The sequence below is a fragment of the Vigna radiata genome, chromosome 1, assembly GCF_000741045.1.
Source record: "Vigna radiata var. radiata cultivar VC1973A chromosome 1, Vradiata_ver6, whole genome shotgun sequence".
Taxonomy (NCBI): Eukaryota; Viridiplantae; Streptophyta; class Magnoliopsida; order Fabales; family Fabaceae; genus Vigna; species Vigna radiata.
The window spans coordinates 22,888,763-22,910,071 of NC_028351.1; the positions used below are offsets into that span (position 1 = coordinate 22,888,763).

Genomic DNA, 21,309 nt, shown 5'->3' on the forward strand with positions numbered 1-21,309 from the left:
GTACAAGCAAGGTAATTTCAACCAAGGCAGTTTTAGCCAAGGTTGGAAGAACCACCCTAGTATTGGACAACATCAAAGCAATTCCTCTGGGCAGGTAGATGGCTTCCGGCAGCAACAACCGTCACCCTTATGGCAGCAGGTGAGCAGTATGACAGAGACGGTCAGAGACCTAAGTGGAAGATTTGATAAATTTTTAAAGGTCTATGAGTCTCAACAAGCTAGTGATCAGGCCAGCTTCATAGCATCGGAAACACAGATTGGGCAGTTGTCAAAAATTGTGGAAACCACTAAGAAAAGTCAGTTCAGGGGCAACACTGATGTTAACCCCAAGGATGAGTGCAACGTTGTGATGACAAATAGAAAAAGGAAGACAATAGAGGAAATAATTGAGATTGGGAATAGTGAGGATGAAGATGAGAAGAGAATGTATCACTATGAAGATAATGAGCAGGAGAACTATGAAGAGGAAAAAGAAAAGGAAAAAGGAGGTTACCAAGAGCCATTCAGAGAAATATTTGATTATGTGACCGTTATTCCTGGAGCATGTCCATAAATTCCTGAGTATGACAAGAGGATCAAGTACTATCTTGGAGAGGTAATTGATCTTGATGATGAAGAAGATCAGGATCGATTGGTTAAGCCTAGAAAGAAGGACCATCCACAAAAATTAAAGGATTCAGGGTCATTAACTCTTCCTTGTGTGATCAATGATGTGGACATAGGTAGAGCCATGATTGATTCAGGATCAAGTGTTAATTTGATGCCCCTTAGTGCTTTCAAGAAGATTGGAGGGCTAAAATTAAAACCTGCAAACGCTACCCTGACGGTTGCGGATGGATCTGTTAAGAAGCCATTTGGTATGGTGGAAGATGCAATTGTCCGAATTGATGAGTTAGAATTTTTGCTTGACTTTTTAGTTATGGACATGGCCAATGAGGGGAGAATTCCGTTAATCTTGGGAAGACCTTTCATGAGGATTTCTAAGATGGTTATATGTATCAACGACAGAAGCATAAAGTTAAGAGATCATGACCAAGTGTTAATTTATGGCTCTGAGGAAACTAAAATGAGGGCAATAAAAAGAGCCAAATACAAAAGGGCCAGAAGAGAAGCTTCAAAAGAGGAAAGCAACACAGGTATTGATTGTCTTAACGATTGTAATGTTTTGCAGATGCTTGAGGAGAAGAAGATATGCAAAGAGGAATCAACCCACTCAGAGCACACACCATTTCCGCGTGGCATGTTAGTGCGATTTAAAAACAAGAAATGGATTATGAATAGGAAGCTTAAGGAGGAAGGAATGGTGGAGATCAGACGACCTTACTCCACTGCAATTCGAAGAGTGGATAGAAGAAAGTTGAGCAGGTGGGACGATGAAGATTCCAATGTCAAGAAGAAGAGTTGATTTACTGGAGAGCACATTTTGTATTTTAAAACATTTTTTTTTATTTTATGTTTTTGTTGGACCTGTGAATTTTTAATTTTTGAACAATTTTTGGGTAGCATCTACTAAGGGATGCTGAATTTTTATGTGTCCACTGAAGGATACCAGGAAGGCACACCTACTGATGGGTGTTGAAATGAATTGCACTTACTGACAAGTGCTAAACAGGTTTAGGTCAGGCTCGCGACGTTAAACAAGCGCTACTAGGAGGCAACCTAGATTCTCTTTTACTTTTGCATTTAAATTTGTAGAATAGGTTGTATTTTAATTTTAGTGTGTGTGCTTGGCTTGAATACTTTTCTGAAGATGTTTGACTGAATAATTTGCATGATGAGCCTATTTAATGATAATTTGATGTGGATAATAATTGAGTTGTGTTGCATGTTGTTATTCTGTGAAACAGATGGGTGATGAATTATGATTGTGGTTAGGATGCTAAGCAGGGTGTATAAATGTTGTGTGAGGTATTGAACTCCAGAGTTTTCATTGTTGTATGTATTGTTCACAGGAAAGCATGAATGATTTTGCCTGAATCTTGATGATTGATTGAATTGCATGTGAATGTCATATGATCAAGGCCATTTTTGAAAACCCTTTTGCGAGCCAAATTTTCAACCAAAGTGCTTCATATGTTATACCCTTTTTGAACCTTAGCCTTAAACAAGATGTGAACCCTTGTCTTGAAATTCTCTACCTTGAGTTGGGATGAGCTTGATTGTATGTGTTGAAAAGGTTCAAGTTTGGGGTTGTATGGGGGAAAATTGAAAAGCAGCTAAAAAGCATTGAGCTCAATTGTTGAGAAAGAAAAATGCATGAGAAAAAGAAAAGAAAAGAAGAAAAAGCATGAAAGAGAGCTCAATGCAAAAGAAAAGGGAAGAAGTTGGGAAAAGTGAAATTGGTAAGGAAGAGAGTTGTGCTTAAATGTTGAATACTATGAAACCTCTCTTAACTCAAGGATTTTGCATTCTAGAAAAACCAATTTTTCTTGTTAGCCCATCCTCATTACAAGCCTTGGAAAAGTCCTTTTGATGGCATTTGCATGTAAGGATTTTGGTTGTTCTAAGATGAATGACAATCTCGTTTCATGTGACGTGTGAATGATAGAGTGTTTGAGTGTTAACCTAAACACTTGAGTGTTTGAGTGAAACACTTGCCTGGTGAGAATTGCTAAATTTCATGATTACATCTTTGCTTAGTGAATTGATCATTCATAATGTGTAATATCTGTTGATTAACTTGTAAACTGAACTGAATTGGAAGCATGCATGCCTCTTGATTTAATTTCACTGAAGATCTGAAGTTGAGTAGTTCTTGTCATGTGCTTTAGGAATGTTGAACCATTGGATGAAATAGTAAAAAGCCAAGCTTTGTTTTCTTGCTATTTTGTTTTATTTTGCTTGAGGACTTGCAATTATGCCACACAATATAAGTTCATAAAAGTGCATGTGGTTTTCTCTTCAAAAACATATGTAATGCAATCATAAATGATGTTTCAGATATAAGCTCAGCAAATGTGCATTCACATATCAAGATCAACACAAAACATGTTCAATAGAATATATCATTCAATAAGGAACAGAACATGTAACACATAACAAAACATGTGTTATTAATAATGTGTTGTCATCATAAAAAACCAGAGTGACTAAAGCACTGTGAGATTAAGGTTAGCTAAACCAGTGCTTCCCTTATCAACAATCTCAACAATCTCCCATTTTTGATGATGCACAACCATGATTGATGAGAAACCATGTTTGTACACAAACCAGTACATGTCAGAGCAAACAAAATACATATCAACATATTTCAGCTCAAATACTCTAAATGAAAACAGTAATCAACAATCACATATCAAGCAATATAAGCAAATTAATGGAAGTTCAAATATTTCTCCTATATTTCCTCCATTTCTCATATTTCACATATTTCTTTCACATGTTTCTCCCCCTTTGTGCATTAACAAAAAAGGTTTGCTTTCAGATATGGATATACTGATATCAAGAGTAAGTAGAGATGCATCAGTATAAAAATCAATGTAAACAGCTTAAACATGTAGTGATGATCCCCCTATCACAAATGCTCACGAGATAGATAAACTCCCCCTAGAACGTAGGCATGTGAAACATTTATGCAAACAAATAATGCTCCCCCTGTCATTATGCATATAACAAACTCAAATTCAAATGCACAATGCAGTCACACATATATAAGAGCATATAATCAGTTCGTATCAAGATTGTATCAATGTTATGATTTCACAATTCAATCAAGCAAGGATACAACTATCAATAATCTCACAATATAATCTCATTGCAAAACGGTCATATAAGAACAGAGATATATTGAAGAAAACTAATATAAAAATGATAAAGCAACTTAAAAAGAAAATTCCAATAAATGGAATTTATAACCCCTGTATTCGATAAGTCAATTGGACCCATAACCAAGTCGATTTCATTGCTTCTGAGACATATATGATCCAATAGTATGTTCCAAAGCAATGCTTCCTGCAAAACCTTTCACAATCTCTTGCAGATCAAGCAATTTAGTTATGTAAGAAAAATAATCAACTAAGAAGTGAATATGCAAAATAGTCAATGTAACAGTGAAAACATGCATAGTCAACTTCAATCATTTCAAGGTCGATTCAACATTCAATCTGAATAGATTCAATTAATCAATTTAAAGCAAATGAATTTGAATCAAACAAGCTAATTTCATTTCTTGTTCAAAAGGGTATTACAATTTATAGACTCGAACAAGACCAAAACATAATGGCATTTCTAAGCCATTTTCAGACTAAAAACAAAGACACAAGCTAATGATCAACAACACAGACTCAAAATACACTGCTATATAGACAGGTTCATCTGATAACTCTTAATCTTAATAAGAGGTTTCCGTAGTGTATTCTTCTGATGAGTTGCTTTCTTCTTGTTGCTGAACTATACCTTGATTATCAATTTTGTCGTGCAAGGCTTTGAATTGATCAGCAACAAATATTTCAAATTTAGTTTTAGGAGAAAACGTTGTTTCATCTTTGAAGTACCATCCAGTTGAATTTTTCTTCATACCAAGACATATTTGTGTATCTTGGTTTATCACGTTTGAATTATCACAACAAGATTTCTTCTCATGGATACCCTTACACCTTGTACCAAGAGAACCCGGCTAATAAAGACAACATATGGTAAATAGTAGGAATTCTTATATGTAGCTAATCTCATACAATTTTGGAAAACTTCTACCCAATTGGTGGGAATCTTGTTAATGATAGCATGCATCAGGTACACATCCTCTGGTCATTTTGTTATGAGCAATTCTTCTAGGTAATATGATCCATGAGAGAATGTGTGATATGATCTTCTCTTCCTTTTTCAGTCCTTCATGAAGGTATTATCTCTTCGTTAACACATCTTCAGGAAACCTCAACCAGCTTGAGTAAAGATCATTTTTCTTCAGATTGATATTGAATTTAGAGTTGGATAAGTGTGAATGAGTCCCTTTTACTTCAAGTCTAGTGAATAACTTCCAAATAAAGTCATCTATCAAAATATTTACACCCTTTACTCTAGACTTCATGTCACCGTCTACAAACTTTAGATTATGGTAGAAGACTTCCACCAAGTCGGGATACCAGGCTCCCTTCATTTGGACGAAACTAGACAGATTCTGTATTTCCAGCCAGTCAGGAAAATTGAAACCTTCTCTTTTGAATTTTTTAAGGCTGAGATGATAGGGCTGAGCCATGGCCTTAGCAGGGTCGTATAGAAACCTTTTTCTTGATTCCTCATCAATAATCCAACCAGAAGCATCAAGATTTCTTACTGCAACAACTTGCTTTCCTTTGTTTTCATCAGTATTTCGGCTGGAAGAAGCCATTTGAAAAGATAACACTTGAACTCTTCTTCCTCAAGTCTGTTAATACCTTTACCAATAGACTTCAATACAGCATTCAAATTGTCTCTACTCATGAGTAAATTTAGCTAGTGTGCTAGTCAAGTAAAAGTTACGTGCACTAAAAATAAAAGAAAAAAATTTTAAAGAAAAAGGAAAAATTAAGGACTAAAACTAAATCCCGTCGAAACTAAAAATTTACGTGAGCAATTTATATATACGTTTTAAAGAAATTATATATTAAGTTATTAGTTATTTCTTTGATGCAATTAATTTATCAAAATTAATAAAAATAACGGAAAGCTTACAAATAAAAAACTTTAAGATTAAATTATATGTTTAATTCAATATAATTTTTTGGGCGTTATGGCAACATTAGTGTTTTAAGTTTGTGGTTGTGGAACATTAATAAAGTGCTTGTAATTGACGAAAAAAAAGAGATATAAAATCATTTTCAATAAAAATAGATAGTTGAGATTTTTAAAATTAGGGAAATTAAATTAAGAATATCAATAAATAATAAGAGGAATAAATCACTAAAGCTTTTTTTGTTATCACTCATAATATCTTTCGTTTTCTGTATCATGTTTCCATCTCTTTATATGAAACTGAGTACACCAAATAAATCACTATTTTTAATGGAAATAATCACCGATTCACAGTTAAAAATTTTTTGTCATTTTTGTTTCTTTAAATAATTTATCATCAAGCAATGCCATTAAATGGTGTGAAGATCGTGGCTCCACATATTTTACCAAGTGCCACATATTCTATAAGCAAGCTGTTTTCTTTTCCTACCTTTTCGTATCTCAGTTGTTTCATACACTTTAAAGATAAAATAATTTTTTTTTTTCAAGTTATGCGGCTTATGCCGTTCCGTCCTCGCTCAGGTTATGCAAGACAACCTTAAATTAATATTAAAATATGTATTATGCAAAAGTCAAACGGATTAAAATATGTATTATCTATCATATTATTTTGAAGAATTTATTTACATTTTTTTTATTCTTTCTTAAGAAAATATAAAAATTTATTTTTTTACAATTATTTTATCATATTTTAAACGAATATAAAAATGTATCAATCTATTATTATATTATTATTTTTTAGACCGGTCCATATAATCCAATTTGCACATTATCATAGTATAAAGAGTAGTATATAAAACAACAACAAAAAAACACTTGTTATTGGTATTATTATTAATAACTCTCTCTTAAATTGCAATCTTTGTGAAACTAAGTAACAATTATCCAAGTTTAAATATATAATGAAATTACGAACTTGCAAGAATCTTTAGTACAATAGAAGGGTACCTTCATGTTCTATTTTAGTTCCATCTACCTCTAAAGTAGGAAGTCAAGGGAGAGGGGTTAGCCGTTGTTGTCAAGTAGTTGCTTCTTCATTCTGCTTACATCTTCTAGTGAAAAAGAAAAACCCACGTAAACCTAAAGAGAAAACTGAGACGAATTCTCGACCCACGTGAAGATATTTTTGTGATATGCATGAAGTCACAAAAATGTGAAGAGAGAAAATGAAAGATTGCATGAGGAGCCAAAAGAAGATTAATTGAGGGATGACCCACTTGGAATAATGACTCACTCTAGTTGCCTTTGTGGACGATCAGCAATGGCACACCTGTTCATGGCTTCATTGTCAATCTGAGTGAGGTGGGGTGGTGAATGTTCCTTTGAAATATGTGAGAAAATTTGTGTGATGGTGACACCCCTTTTGGAACAATCTATTAATTGTTGAGTGTGTACATTGTATTGGAAGTTGTGGGGTTGCTACGGAATCCAATAATTATAGATTCACAACTTGGGGATCAAAGAAAAACATGACAAAGGGTACATGGAATCTTGGTTCTGTTTTTTTGGTTGTGCATGTGCTCTTCTTTGTATGAACAAGTCATGTTTATTTTGGGTAGACATGTAGACATGTTATTGGTAAAAATTTAAAGTTTGGTTGTTGTGTAGTTATATATTGGTGTTTAATTTTCTTTCATAATGAAGAAAAGTTAAATTGGAATTTTATTTCTTTTATACCACTAACACCCGATTGACAACTATTTTTAAAGATACTTTGGTTATTTTAAAAAAGTTAATTTTTATATTTGTAAAGAAAGAGAAAAATTGAAAAGTAAAATAGTGAAGGTAAACTGTACGTGAAAAATTATTGAATGTCAAAATAATAATACCTAAATGAAATAGGATTGGCTCACATTAGTGCGTTAATCTCATTAACAAATAGATTAAGTGAGATAAAAAATATATCTTAAAAAGAAAAAAATCAATTTCTTCGTGTTCAATAAGCATTTTAGATAGAGTAGAAAAATATGGACAGAAAAATTATCATGTTGGCTTGATTTTATTATTGAGTGTTTCTACTTCGTGGGTTTGAGTCGATTTGAGTCCTCCACCCACTGTCCGTCTGTGTTCGAATGCCCGTCGCTTCGCTGTCCTTCAGTGACATCCAGTCGGATACCTGCTAAAAGCACTCCGACGCTCAAGTCAATGTTCAGTTTTAGAAGTTAGTGATAGAGAGAGAGTGAAGTAAATGTGCATTAAATGTATCTGCCTACTTCTTACCTTTGACTTTTATTTATAGTTTTTTCCATGGGCCAATGATTAGTGGAACCTTAATCAAGGCCCAATTACAAGCCTGTTGAGGCTAATCTGGTTTTACCTTAATCTCGTGTTGTTTGTGAGACTTTCGTTGTACTTCGCCGGCCGGACATCTGACGGTCGTCCTTGTGGTGTAACAAGAAAAGATCTGACGGCCATGTGAAGTTCCGGTTTCTTTCGGGCTGGTTTGCGCCCGGCCATGACTATTGACAAATCATGCAGACATCACAGCAGAATGTGGTTCGTCACCTAGGTTATACACGTTTCGCGAAGACAGGGCGAAGTTGACCACGGCCGTCAGATGCCCGGTTTGGTTATTAGTTCAAATAGACACCCTTGAACTGTCTCGTGCCCGGTTGTGTCTACCAGTCATGCGTCAGTGGTAAGATGGAATTCTTCAAGGTTTCAGGTTATTCTGGCCGTCGAGCTCAAACTGTAGTGCGGCCGGCTGGCCTGGAGGTCCGGCCGGCTATATAGGGTACACAAGCCCCCCAAGCCCGAGGCGTCGCTAGGGGCCGAAGGGTTTGAAAGGAGGGTATGTCGCTCGGATGAGCAGCGGGACCGTGTGTGAAGGCAGAGGTTGGTTTTAGGCGGGAAAATACACGTGGCAAGATCGTGGGTGGGAGACGAAGCGTCGTATGAATCTGGAGCGTTGAACGTGGTTAGGATGAACGGCGGAGATTGGAAACGGTTTTTGAAAAATTTTTCTATAAATAGGGGTGGGGTGAATGCTACGGCTACATCCTTCCTTCTTCCTTCCGAGCTTTATTCTTTTCATCTGCCCAGGTAATAAAATGGTGGTTGTGTGCGTTGAGTCTTCTCTGGAATCGTCGGGCCGTGGCGGGGGCGCGGGTGAGGGCGGCGGCAGCAGTGGTTCGGTATCGACGGGTTCGTCTGGCTCCACCAGTGGTTCGGTATCGACGGGTTCGTCTGGCTCCACCAGTGGTTCATCGTCGGAAGACCGGACAGTGGAGGAGGATTCGGCCGTCCCATCCGCTCTAGCGGAGGCGGTGACCGTAGCTCAGGGGTCTGCCGCTCCGGTTACAAGTGGGCGGATATTCCATGGATCCCCCCTCTTTTTATTGCAAGGGGGCTTGACCGTGGATCCGGTTCCTCTGGTTCCTGTGGGAGGCCTCCCTCGTGTGGACGGGTATGACTGGGCCGGGTTCGATACGAACACCCAGTCGTCCAGTATTTCACGTATGGCTCTCCAGGATTGGGTAGCCCGGTCATATTTGGTGAGAGACACGGCGGACACGCGCTTGATGAGGGTGGCCGTTAGCCGCGAGAACGAACGTGTATGCCATGGGAAAGGCACCAGCGCGGATGACTTTTTCTTTATGTATGCGAATTTGTTCGCCCAGCTGCACGTTCGGGTTCCCTTTACTGATTTTCAGGCCGGGGTGTTGCGGGAGTTGAACGTCGCGCCTACACAACTGCATCCTAACTCTTGGGCAGCCATCCAAACCTTTGGAGTAGAGTGCATGGTGGCCGGTGTCTCGCCCATCGTTCGGTCCTTCCTCCACTATTTCAATGTTCGTCCTCCCCCAAAAGGGGGTCTGGTGTCCTTATCTTCCGTGGGAAAGCGCACTCTGTTCAAGCCGTACGCCGAGTCCTTCAAAAATTTTAANGACCAATTTTTTAAAGTGGTTATAGAGGATGNCGGCCGTCCTGATTTTTTCGACAAGGACGNCCTCCCCTTGTTTCCCTTGTANTGGACGGAGAATCCGAGAAAGATGGAGGCCATTTCCAAGCNGNAGTTNGAAATGGAAGATTTTTGNGTGGTGGANGTGATTGACACCCTNTCTCGCCGCGTCCCCGCCCGTTGCCTGGTCGACTGTATCCCTTACGAGGATTGCGCTCANAGAGCGCTCGGTATGTGATTTATTCCATGTTTTNCTTTTANGAAGGTTATAACTTAGCTGAATTTTNCGTTTTCCTTNAGATTGCATGGCGACTCCCGGACCCCGCCAATCCAATTTTCTTTCCATGAAAAAGAAGGCGTCGGCCCGTGCCGCTAGTTCCGGGCCCAGTCAAGACGTTCCTCCCCCCATGAAGCCTCCTCCCGCTCGGGTAACTGTGGCCGTTCGCGGGCCAGCCGTAGGGGCGAGCGGAAGCACTAACGCGGCCGTCCGACAGGGGAAAGGTACTTCTGTCCCTCCCCCAACCAAGAACACGCCCCTCATTAACTTAACCGCCCCAGCGACTGCCACCCCCGTTGTTGAAGTGGCCTCGGAGTCGGCGCCCGCGACCACGTCGGGGCATCGGAAGAGAAAATCACGGAAAGGGGGAAAATCCTCCTCTAAGAAACATCGCCGTGAAGGGTCGCACCTCTGCCGGGTGGCGTATTTAGCCCGGATTACAATGTGATCCGGTTCATCGATTTTAATCGAGGGTCGGCCTGTGTTGCTCTGTTGGAGTCCCTACCGGGCAGGGTCATACTGGACTCCGTGTCCGAAATGGCTAATCGGACGGCCTCCATGATCGACTACATACGCGAACATGGAGATGTTCGGGGCACCGGTGAGGTGAAGAGGCTCCTGATTCAAGAGGAAGAAAAGGTGAAGGCCATGGGAGAGGAGCTGGCGGGCGCCAAAAAGGCTTTGGAGGATGAAAAGAAGCGGTCGGCCGAGAGTCTTCAGGAGGCGACCAAACTGCTGGAGGATGAACGAAAAGCGAAAGCGGCTTTGGAAGGGGATCAGAGGCAGTTGAAGGAGGACGTCGTGAGGCTGAAGGAGGTGGAAGAAAAACTTCAGGGCCGGACGGTGGAGCTGCACACCGAGCTAAAGAAGGTGCGTGCCGATCTGAAGGCCGCTGAAGAGAAGATAGTCTTGTTGAACGATAACTTGGTGGCTGAACACGAGGACGGTTTCTACAAAGCCATCTGTCAAGCCGAAGTACTGCTGAAGATTGAAAAGCCGCTCTCTCTCGGTTTCGATATCTACAAGGACGTGTATCATGGCGTCCTAATGGATATTCAGGAACCGGAAGAGGCCGAAGCCGGTGAAGGGGCGGTTGACGGAGATGGTGAAAGGGCTGAAGTGATCGGATCCGCTGCTGATCCTCACAATGAATAGACTTAGTTTGGTTTTTCCTTTTTATGTTGATGTTTTACTTAGTTTAGGAACCATTCAGCACCGGTCGGATTGTAAACAGCGAATTGTGCTGTTTACTTTTGCTCCTTAAATCGTGATTACATGAAAAATATTACATGCTCAACTGAAATAAAGTTTGAGATGCGAAGCGTTCCAAGTGTTGGTGATTTGCCGGTCGTCTAACCGAGTGAGGCGGTATGTGTCGTTACCCAGAGCTTCTATAATTTTGAACGGGCCTTCCCATTTTGCAGCGAGTTTGCCGTGAGCGGCAACGCGACGAGCTTCCCCGGCCTTTCGCCAGACGAGGTCTCCTTCATGGAACTGGCGTGGACGGACTTTAGTGTTGTACTTTCGTTCCACCATGCGACGGCATGCTTCTGCCCTTAATACTGCCTGGTCTCGTCGTTCGTCAATTGTGTCGAGTTCGACCCGCAACTCTTGGTCGTTTATCTGGAGATCCTCTATGTTTCGTCGTAAGGAGGGTTCGCCAAGCTCAACCGGCAACATGGCGTCGGTTCCATATGTCAAATTGAAGGGCATCTCTCCGGTTGTACCGTGCGGAGTGCATCGGTAAGCCCAGAGAACTTCGGGTAAGTGGTCCGCCCAGGCTCCCTTCTTATCTCCCAGACGTCGTTTGAGTTGCCACGATGGTCTTGTTAACTGCTTCGGCTTGCCCGTTCGTCTGAGGGTGCTCCACTGAGCTTGTTGCATGCTTTATTCCCAATCCTCTGAAGAACGTCTCCAGTCTCCGGTCGATGAACTGCCTACCGTTGTCGGTGACGACCGTTCTTGGTAAGCCGAACCTGCAAATAAGCTTCCAACAAAATTTCTGGACTTGTGAAGCCGTGATGGTGGCTAAAGGCTCGGCCTCCACCCACTTGGTAAAGTAGTCAATGGCCACTAGCAGGAATTTTCATTGGCCGGTGGCCGGGGGGAATGGACCCACGATATCCATTCCCCATTGAGCGAACGGCCAAGGAGAAACTATGGCATGTAACCTTTGCGAGGGAGTGTGGTGGTTGTTGGCATGGGCCTGGCACTAAATGCACCGGCGTGTGAACTGTGCAGCGTCGTCCTCCATCGTCGGCCAATAATATCCTGCCCGTAATATTTTGGCCTTGAGTGCTCGTCCTCCCGTGTGAAATCCGCATACTCCGAGGTGTAATTCATTCATCACGTATTGTGCCTCATCTTCCGCCAAGCATTTGAGTAGGGGGGACGAGAAACCCCGACGGTACAGGTCGTTACCGATTATCATGAATCGGGCAACTCTCTTGGAGTCCGCCGGACATAAACTCTCGCCGCTATCTTGCTTACGGATTAACTCTCGAACCTCGACCCTCCAGTCGGCAGTATCGTCCGTTGTGATGGTTAAACACTCGACCGAGGGTTGCAGAAGGACCTGTCGGATGATGGTCGTTAACTGCCCCTTCTCCTTTCTAGTACTGAGTTTGGATAGTAGGTCTGCCCAGGCGTTCTGTTCCCGGGGGATATGCTGAATTTTCACATCCTCAAAGTCCTTCACCAAAGAACATGCCTGGTGATAGTACCTTAGGAGGTGATCTTCCCGTACCTGGAAGTCGCCGTTCATTTTGCCGACCACTAGTTGCGAGTCGGTCCGGCATATCACTTTGCGGGCCCCCATATCCTTGGCTAATTGTAACCCAGCCAACAAGGCTTCGTACTCTGCCTGGTTATTTGAGGTTTTGAACTTGAAGATTAACGAGTGTTCCATCAGGAAACTGTTTGGACCTTCCAAAACGACCCCTGCTCCACTAACCGTTCGGCCCGACGCCCCATCAACGTATAACACCCACTCTTCGAGGCCGGTCAATGGTATTTCAGCCGCAAAGTCAGCTAAGTGTTGCCCTTTAACAGAACCTCTCGGCTCGTATCTGATGCCAAATTCAGAAATTCTACTGCCCACCCGACCATCCTCCCGGCTAGGTCAGGCTTCCTGAGAATTTTCGACACGGATGATCGGTACGCACGACCACTTGGTGGCTTTGGAAATATGGGTGTAACCTCCGAGAAGCATGAAGGAGGGCTAAGGCCACCTTCTCCACTTGTTGATACCTGGTCTCGACGTCGGTCAGCGTCCGGCTGACAAAGTAAATAAGTTTGGGAGTGGGTTTTTCTTGCAGCAAGACTGCACTGACCGAGGTCTCGGAGATTCCCAGGTAAACTTGGAGGTCCTCACCGGGGGAGGGTCGGTTCATGATGGGGGGCTGGGTGAGAATGTCTTTGATCACACGGAAAGCTGCTTCACAATCATCGTCCCAGGTGTTGGCGGATGCTTTCTTCATTTTCTTCAAGATGGGAGTGGCCCGTTCGGCCAACTTTGGTATGAATCGCGACAGTGCGGTCAAACGACCGACGAGTCTCTGAACGTCCTTCACTATTCAGGGGGTCTGCATCTTCAGTACCGCTCCGCACTTGTCCGGGTTTGCCTCGATCCCCCGAGATGTTAGCATGAATCCCAGGAATTTGCCGGCAGCCACTCCGAATGTGCATTTGGCCGGATTGAGCCTCATCCCATACCGACGTACTTGTCTAAAGACTTCCTCTAAGTCCTGTAAATGTTGGATCCCCTGTGCCGATCGGACGACCATGTCATTGACGTAGACGTCCAGGCAACGACCTATTTGGTCAGCAAAAATTTTATTCATCAAACGCTGGTAGGTGGCTCCGGCATTTTTCAGTCCGAAGGGCATGACTTCATAGCAGAAGTTAGCCTGGTCGGCCATGAAGGTCGTCTTCTCCCTGTCGGGACCATGCATGGGTATTTGGTTATAGCCTGAGTACGCGTCCAGGAAACTAAGGATTTGATGTCCAGATGCCCCGTCCACGAGGACATAGATGCTGGGAAGTGGGTATGAATCCTTTGGGCAAGCTTTGTTCAAGTCAGTGTAGTCTGTGCACATTCGCCACTGACCGTTCGATTTTTTCACCATGACTACGTTGGCTAGCCAAGTGGTGTAAGTGACCTCTCGAATGAACCCGGCCACCTGCAATTTTTTCACTTCCTCCTGGACCGCCCTTCTCTTTTCTTCTCCCATCTTTCTCTTCTTTTGGGCTATCGGTCTGGCCTCCTTGAATAAGGACAGACGGTGCGACATGATGGAGGGGTGTATCCCTGGCATGTCAGCGGCCGTCCAGGCAAAGAGATCCCAGTTACGCCAAAGGGTAGCTCGCAGTTGCCTTTCCACCTCTTCCTCTAGCCCTTGAGCTATGTTGGTGATCTGGGTGGGATCTTTCCCCACTATCATGGGTTGGGTTTCCCCTTGCGGCTCGAGGCGGTCCTCGGTATTAGTTCGGGGATCCAGATCGGCCATCGCGACACTGGCACCACCCGTTCTTCTTCTGGTTTGTCGGGGGTACATCTTGAGACCTGCTGCGTAACATTCCCGCGCCACCTTCTGGTCCGCCCGGACTGTGTAGATCGTCCCTCGAGTCGTAGGATATTTCATCGTCAGATGGGGAGTGGAGACGATGGCCCCGAAGGAGTTCAAGCACGGGCGTCCAATGAGGATGTTGTAAGACGTGTTAGCGTCCACCAGCAAGTATCGCACCTTCTTCTCTTCGCCTTCTCGTCCGGTGCCGATACGCGTCCATAGGTCTAGATAGCCCCTGGTGTCGACCCGTTCCCCAGCGAAACCCACAAGTTGTTCATTGTACGGGACTATAAGGTCCTCGGAAATGTCCATCTGTCGGAACGTTTTCCAGTAGAGTATGTTGACCGAGCTTCCCTGATCAACTAACACCTTACTTACTCCGTATCGCGCGATCTCGACCGTGATGACCATCGGGTCATCTTGCTCGAGATCCGGTGCATGAAAGTCCGCATCGGAGAACGTGATGGGGGGCATTGTTCGCTTAGGGATGTCAACAGCGTGTATGGACCGCAGATGACGGATGCTCCTCTTTCGCGCAGACGACGACGTTCCCCCACCTGCAAATCCGCCGGAGATCGTGTTAATCATCCCCCGCAACGGTCATGCATTGCCGCCCACGCGACTTCTGCTTCGACTCCTGCTTCTCTCCCTCCGTCTCTCCGAACTCCTTCCCCGTCCGTCCTGACCATGCTAATGTCTCGGACGGTCGTTCCTATGACCCCTGCCAGGTAAGGGCCTTAGACTCCTTTCCCTTGGAGGCGGATGTCCAGCAGGGGCCGTTTCGTTCCGGTATCCCCTTATGTACTGTTTCAAGTGTCCAGCTTGGATGAGCTCCTCTATCCGATCCTTGAGCGTCATGCAATCTTCGGTGTCATGGCTCATATTCTGATGGTACAGGCAGTGTTTACTGTTGTCGGCTCCCGGAGGAGTTGGACGTTTTTGCGGAGTCCGAATTACGTGCGTGCTTAGGGCTTCCTGCAATATCCGAGCCCGGGGAGCGTTGAGGGAAGTGTATTGGGGGAAGCGAGGAACCCGGGGGCCGTCTCTCCCCTTTACACCGCCTGGTCGTTGGGATTGACCCTGTTGTTTCCCCTCACCTTTATCCTTCGCGTCCTGTGCTTCCCTTCGATAATTTTGTTTCATTTCCTCCACCCTCGCCTCATCCGCCGCCCGCTGGCGTAATTCTTCCAAGGTTTTGGGTGGAGTTCGGCAGATGCTCTCCTTAAAGGGTCCCGGCCTGAGAGCCGGCATCACATACTGCAGGGCCATCTCCACGCTCAACCCTCTGACCCGACGCACTGTTTTTGTGAATCGGTCCATGAAGGTTCTGAGCGGCTCCTCCTTCCCTTGCTTCAGATTCATCAGATCAACCAGAGTAACATCTTGTGGTCGACATGCGGCGAATTGATCATTGAACATGCCGCTTAACCCTTTGAAGTTTTCCACTGAGCCGTTGGGTAGGGAGTTGAACCACTCCAAGGCCTCGCCCTCTAGGGACAGAGAGAACGCCCGGCACCAGATGGCGTTGCTCCCCGTCCGGAATGACTTGATGTGTGCTTCGGGGTCACCGGTGCCATCGTACATTTTGAACTGCGGGGGAATGAATTGATCCAAGATGCGGACGTCCATCACAGCCTAGACGAACGGCACCGGAACCGACGGCATCTCCGACTTAATCAACACCAAACTTTCTTCTCCTTTCTCCTTCTCTTCCTCCTCGGTATTTTTCTGCTTCCCCTTCTCCTGGTCGCCCTGACCTTGTGCACTACTGTGGGCCTCCTTGCTGCCTTCCCCGGTCTACCTTTCCTTTTCCCCCCGGAGCTGAGCTAGACACTCGGCTCGCACGGCCGCCATCTCCTATTCATGTTTCTTTTGCATTTCCTCATGTCTTCTTTGCATCTCTTCCATCCTCATCTCTAAAGCGCGCACGATTCCGCCCGCCTCGTCAGTGCTAGTGTTTCTCGTGGTCACCATTGGGTATAAGCCTCCGACCCCACGGTGGGCGCCAAATGTTTCTACTTCGTGGGTTTGAGTCGATCCGAGTCCTCCACCCACTGTCCGCCTGTGTCCGAATGCCCGTCGCTTCGCTATCCTTCAGTGACGTCCGGTCGGGTACCTGCTAAAAGCACTCCGACGCTCAAGTCAATGTTCAGTTTTAGAAGTTAGTGATAAAGAGAGAGTGAAGTAAATGTGCATTAAATGTATCTGCCTACTTCTTACCTTTGACTTTTATTTATAGTTTTTTCCATGGGCCAGTGATTAGTGGAACCTTAATCAAGGCCCAATTACAAGCCTGTTGAGGCTAATCTGGTTATACCTTAATCTCGTGTTGTTTGTGAGACTTTCGTTGTACTTCGCCGGCCGGACATCTGACGGTCGTCCTTGTAGTGTAACAAGAAAAGATCTGACGGCCATGTGAAGTTCCGGTTTCTTTCGGGCCGGTTTGCGCCCGGCCATGACTATTGACAAGTCATGCAGACATCACAGCAGAATGTGGTTCGTCACCTAGGTTATACACGTTTCGCGAAGACAGGGCGAAGTTGACCACGGTCGTCAGATGCCCGGTCTGGTTATTAGTTCAAATAGACACCCTTGAGCTGTCTCGTGCCCGGTTGTGTCTACCAGTCATGCGTCAGTGGTAAGATGAAATTCTTCAAGGTTTCAGGTTATTCTGGCCGTCGAGCTCAAACTGTAGTGCGGCCGGCTGGCTTGGAGGTCCGGCCGGCTATATAGGGTACATTGAGCAACAAAATTTGGTTCTAATAATTAAAATGAAATACTCATTAAAAAAAAATATCCAAGAGCTAAATTTATATGCAACTTTGTTTACCGGTTTAGGATTCACTCGAAGAAAGTAAGAAAATGTTCTTATTCTTTTAGGGATTCACTCAATGAATTGGGAAAGGTCATAGGTTTTTTCTTTTATATTTTCATGCACCTTCTATCATTTTTTTCCTCCTTGTCATTTTCTTATTATCAAGTCATTGATATTTATTAGTATTCTCATGTTCCATTGTGTGTCCCTCTATTTAGTTTTATAGAAGAAACTTTAGAGGAGAATTGGTTAGGATTATCATATTCTTTTCTTACTCTTATTAATTAGGTTTTGGATCTGAATTCACATTCATAGAGTAAAATTGAAATTGAGAACAATTTATATCATCGAGTAAAATTGAAATTGAGAACAACTTATATCATTGTAAGTTATGTAAGAAAAGAAATTATGCCTATTAAAGTTTATATCACTTTCAGTCTATTATAACTAATTAATATTATACGAAATCTTTTTATGTATAAATATCTTCAACACAATTATTAATTTTCATATAAATATGTGTCGCTCACTTACACTCATCTTGAATCCATTTAATCAAACTAAGTAGGTTGATTGAATTTTGCCTCATAATAAGCAAAACTTTTAATTTTGTTTTTTCAGTTCAATCGAATTTAACCTAGATCAAATCCTTATTCAGATTGCAATTGTTTTTTACACCTCTAGTAACACTAATTAACTAATATAAAAAACAAATATTAAAACAAAAAAGGAAAAAGATATTTTGCTAAAACTATATCAATTTAAAAAAGTAATTTATCAAAACATCAACCTAATTTAAGTAAAATTATATTAAGGAGTTAGGCTCATGGAATGATAATAAATGAGAATGGTGTGTGGAGTAGAGAAGAGCTTGTTTCAGTGAGAAAAATCACATATATTAACTTTAATCACAGAGATCCAACAATTTTTTCTAAATTTGGAAAGGGGATGAATTTACAAAGTCATCTTAGCTTATGAATTTACACATAAAAACAAAAATATATAATATATGAAGGATTACACATTTCTTTGTAACTAATCTTTACCTTATTTTAAGTTTTGTATAAAAGTTAAGACACTACCCCCTTGTCATCAATTATTTATTTAATTCTTTTTTGCTGATAAAAGAAATTACTTATTTAGTTTTCACAAAAACTAATTAATTAAATTCATATAAACCCAATTTAACTATTTCTTTTTGTTGAACATAATACAAATTACCAAATTAATGCACACAAATTATTATTGTGGTCGATTAATGTTGGTATCAATTCAACTAATTAAGTTTCAACTGTAAAATTTATTTGATTAATCATAAATATTCATGTTTTGTAATATATGATTATGCTAAAAAAAGAGAAAACAACCATTTTTATTAACATAACATTCTATTGTACTGCATGTTAGGTTAGAAGTAATTGATTTGGTTGCTAATAATGAAAAACCAATACATGAAGATTACGCATTTAATAGCTAAAATCATAAAAAAATAAAATTATGACGATTAGTTTGGTAAATGAAAAGTAAACCATTTTATTTGAGTAGGTTGGAGAATGAAGTATTTTTATTTATTTACTTTTATGGTCACTAAATTCCGATTTTGGGCTCCCTCTCCAAACTCCAAATTGTGGGCTTTAGGCCCATGTTAAGTAAAAGAGATCATAAATTTGAATATATTGAGGACCCTACTTAGGCAGGTTTCTTCTGCACCTCCATAATTTCAACATGCATTCCCATAAACTTTTTGAAAATTCAAAATTTGACTTTTAAGATTTTTATTTTCAGTTATGAATTATATCTTAAATGTAAAATTTAAAATATTATTTTGTATTTCAGATTATATAATTCAAAATAAAAATGTATATTATGGATTATATATTTCAAAATACAAACTTATATTATTTTTAAATGTACATTCCATAATATAAAATAAAAATTGTATTTCAGATTTTATAATTGAAATATAAAACATATATTTATAATCTAAAATATAAATTTGTACTCTAAATAATTCATTTTAAGAATTTTTTTTATTTTTGTATTTCGAATGAAGAATTTCGAGTTCTAGATTATATATTTGAAAATACAAAATTAATAGATATAAAAAATTAAATTAAAAAAAAAAAACAACAACAACAAACATCTAACTCAATAAAGAGCGGGAGAGGAGGAGCATGCTACATGCATGAGACATGCTCCTTTGAGACTGATGTAATGTAAGAAGAAAAAATAAAGTAAAAGAATAAATAAAAAATTAAAGATAAATAGATTATTTCACCGCCCAAAGGAACATGTTTAAATTAAGAGATATGGAGAAAAATTTTACCAGGTACTTGTATAATTGATTTATAGCTTAATCTTTTACAAATAATATCTATTTGAAAAAAGAAAATTGTCCTGACTAATCTAATGTCAAAACATTTATCCAACTAGACTTGTACATTTGTTCAGTTTTGAGTGATGAAATTAAAGCAATTTTAACATATTAACTTCAAAATATTCATATAAACTATTAACGTAAATTAATTTATGTTATTTAATTTTTATTATTATATTTAATAAAGTATTGATTTAAGTTTTGTCAGTTTATATAAAAACAACAATAATAATTAGATTGATCTTAAAATAAATTATAAAAATTAAAGAATAAAAATTTTAAACTATAAGAATTATTGGTTTTATATAAAAAAAATTGAGTACTTTACTTTATTATGTGTTAAACACTAGTGCAGAAACGCTATTAATTTGGACTTTTAACGTCACTTTTCCAACCGACGTCTATAAGGGTGATGTCTATGGGACGTCGGAATTCCTCCAATCGACATCTATATACACGTCAGTTAACAATATCCACCGACGTCTATATAGACGTATGCTTATACTCACACCGACGTCTATTTACTCTATATAGACGTCCACCTATGCTTAAACCGATGTCAACGTGAATATATAGAGGTTATAAATGACACTAACCGACATCTATGTTTATGATAGACGTCGGATCATGCACCAACCGACGTCTTACAAGGGCGTTGTGTTTTAGTGCAGTTTTGATCGAGACTTTCGGTAGCATTGTGTAACACTCTCCTCTCGCTAGTTTCCCCACAAAAAAAGCTTGTGTGTTTTGAATCTTCTATGACATTCAACCCAAAACCGAACCTGGGTCCATGACTACTTCTCATTATTCAACCGCAAAATAAAAAAATTACGGTGACACGAGAACTAGACAAGGACCCGAGTTCCATTTTGGGTCGAAAGCCATAGAAAACTCAAAAGATGACCACTCTATTTGTGAGGAAACAAGCAAAGGGAGAATGTTGCACTATGTCACCCAAAGAGAGGATCAAAATTGCACTAAAACACAACACAAAGAAAACAAATTTTAATCAGTTGAACCACAAGATAATCGATAAAAAACTAAAGAAAGTTTAAACGGTAAGCATTAAACAAAAACACGCACCTGGGATGCAAGAGAGAAAAAGGAGAGGACGAAGACAATGACATATTGAGAAACGACAATGCAATGCCGCAAGAGATAAAAAATAGAGGTTCGCAAGCAAGTAAAAGAAGAGGAGAAGCAGAGAAAAAGGAGAAGAGATGAAGACGCGATCAGAAATTGAATGAAGAGAAGTGTCTGCGGTCTATTTAAAATGAAATGGGGCGTCGGTTGTTTCAGAAACCGACGTCTATAGATGTCGGTGTTGCAGGGGATCCGCCGTCTAGTAAGCTGAAAAGATTGACGTTTGGATTTCTGTCAGGGTAGTTCACGTCTGTGCCCCTCCTAGCCGACGTCTAAAACCCTCGAATTTGGTGAAAATAGACGTCGCTTAGGTTCATAACCGACGTCTAAATTGAAGAATTTTTGTCTTTCCGCCTTCCAAACAGGCCTTAGAAGTCGTCGTTTGACTATGTGACGTCTAAGCGCCTGGGAATTAGGTGAACAACATTAATTGTAGCCAAGTCGACGTCGATTTTTCACGGGATCCGACGTCTGTGCGACGTCTAAAGCTGAACCGATTGACGTTTGATTTCCTGTCAG

At 41.2% G+C, this 21,309-nt stretch overlaps 2 protein-coding genes across 2 annotated transcripts; both read right to left on the reverse strand.

Annotated features, from left to right (window-relative positions):
- Positions 1–12,099: 12,099 nt before the first annotated feature.
- Positions 12,100–13,366, reverse strand: LOC106759610. Its single transcript, XM_014642870.1, has 2 exons — positions 13,086–13,366; positions 12,100–12,955 (listed from the first exon to the last, which is right to left on the reverse strand). The coding sequence occupies exons 1-2, from the start codon at positions 13,364–13,366 to the stop codon at positions 12,100–12,102; spliced, it is 1,137 nt and encodes a 378-aa protein (XP_014498356.1).
- Positions 13,367–15,145: 1,779 nt separating this feature from the next.
- Positions 15,146–16,084, reverse strand: LOC106759623. Its single transcript, XM_014642896.1, has one exon. The coding sequence runs from the start codon at positions 16,082–16,084 to the stop codon at positions 15,146–15,148; it is 939 nt and encodes a 312-aa protein (XP_014498382.1).
- Positions 16,085–21,309: the final 5,225 nt, after the last annotated feature.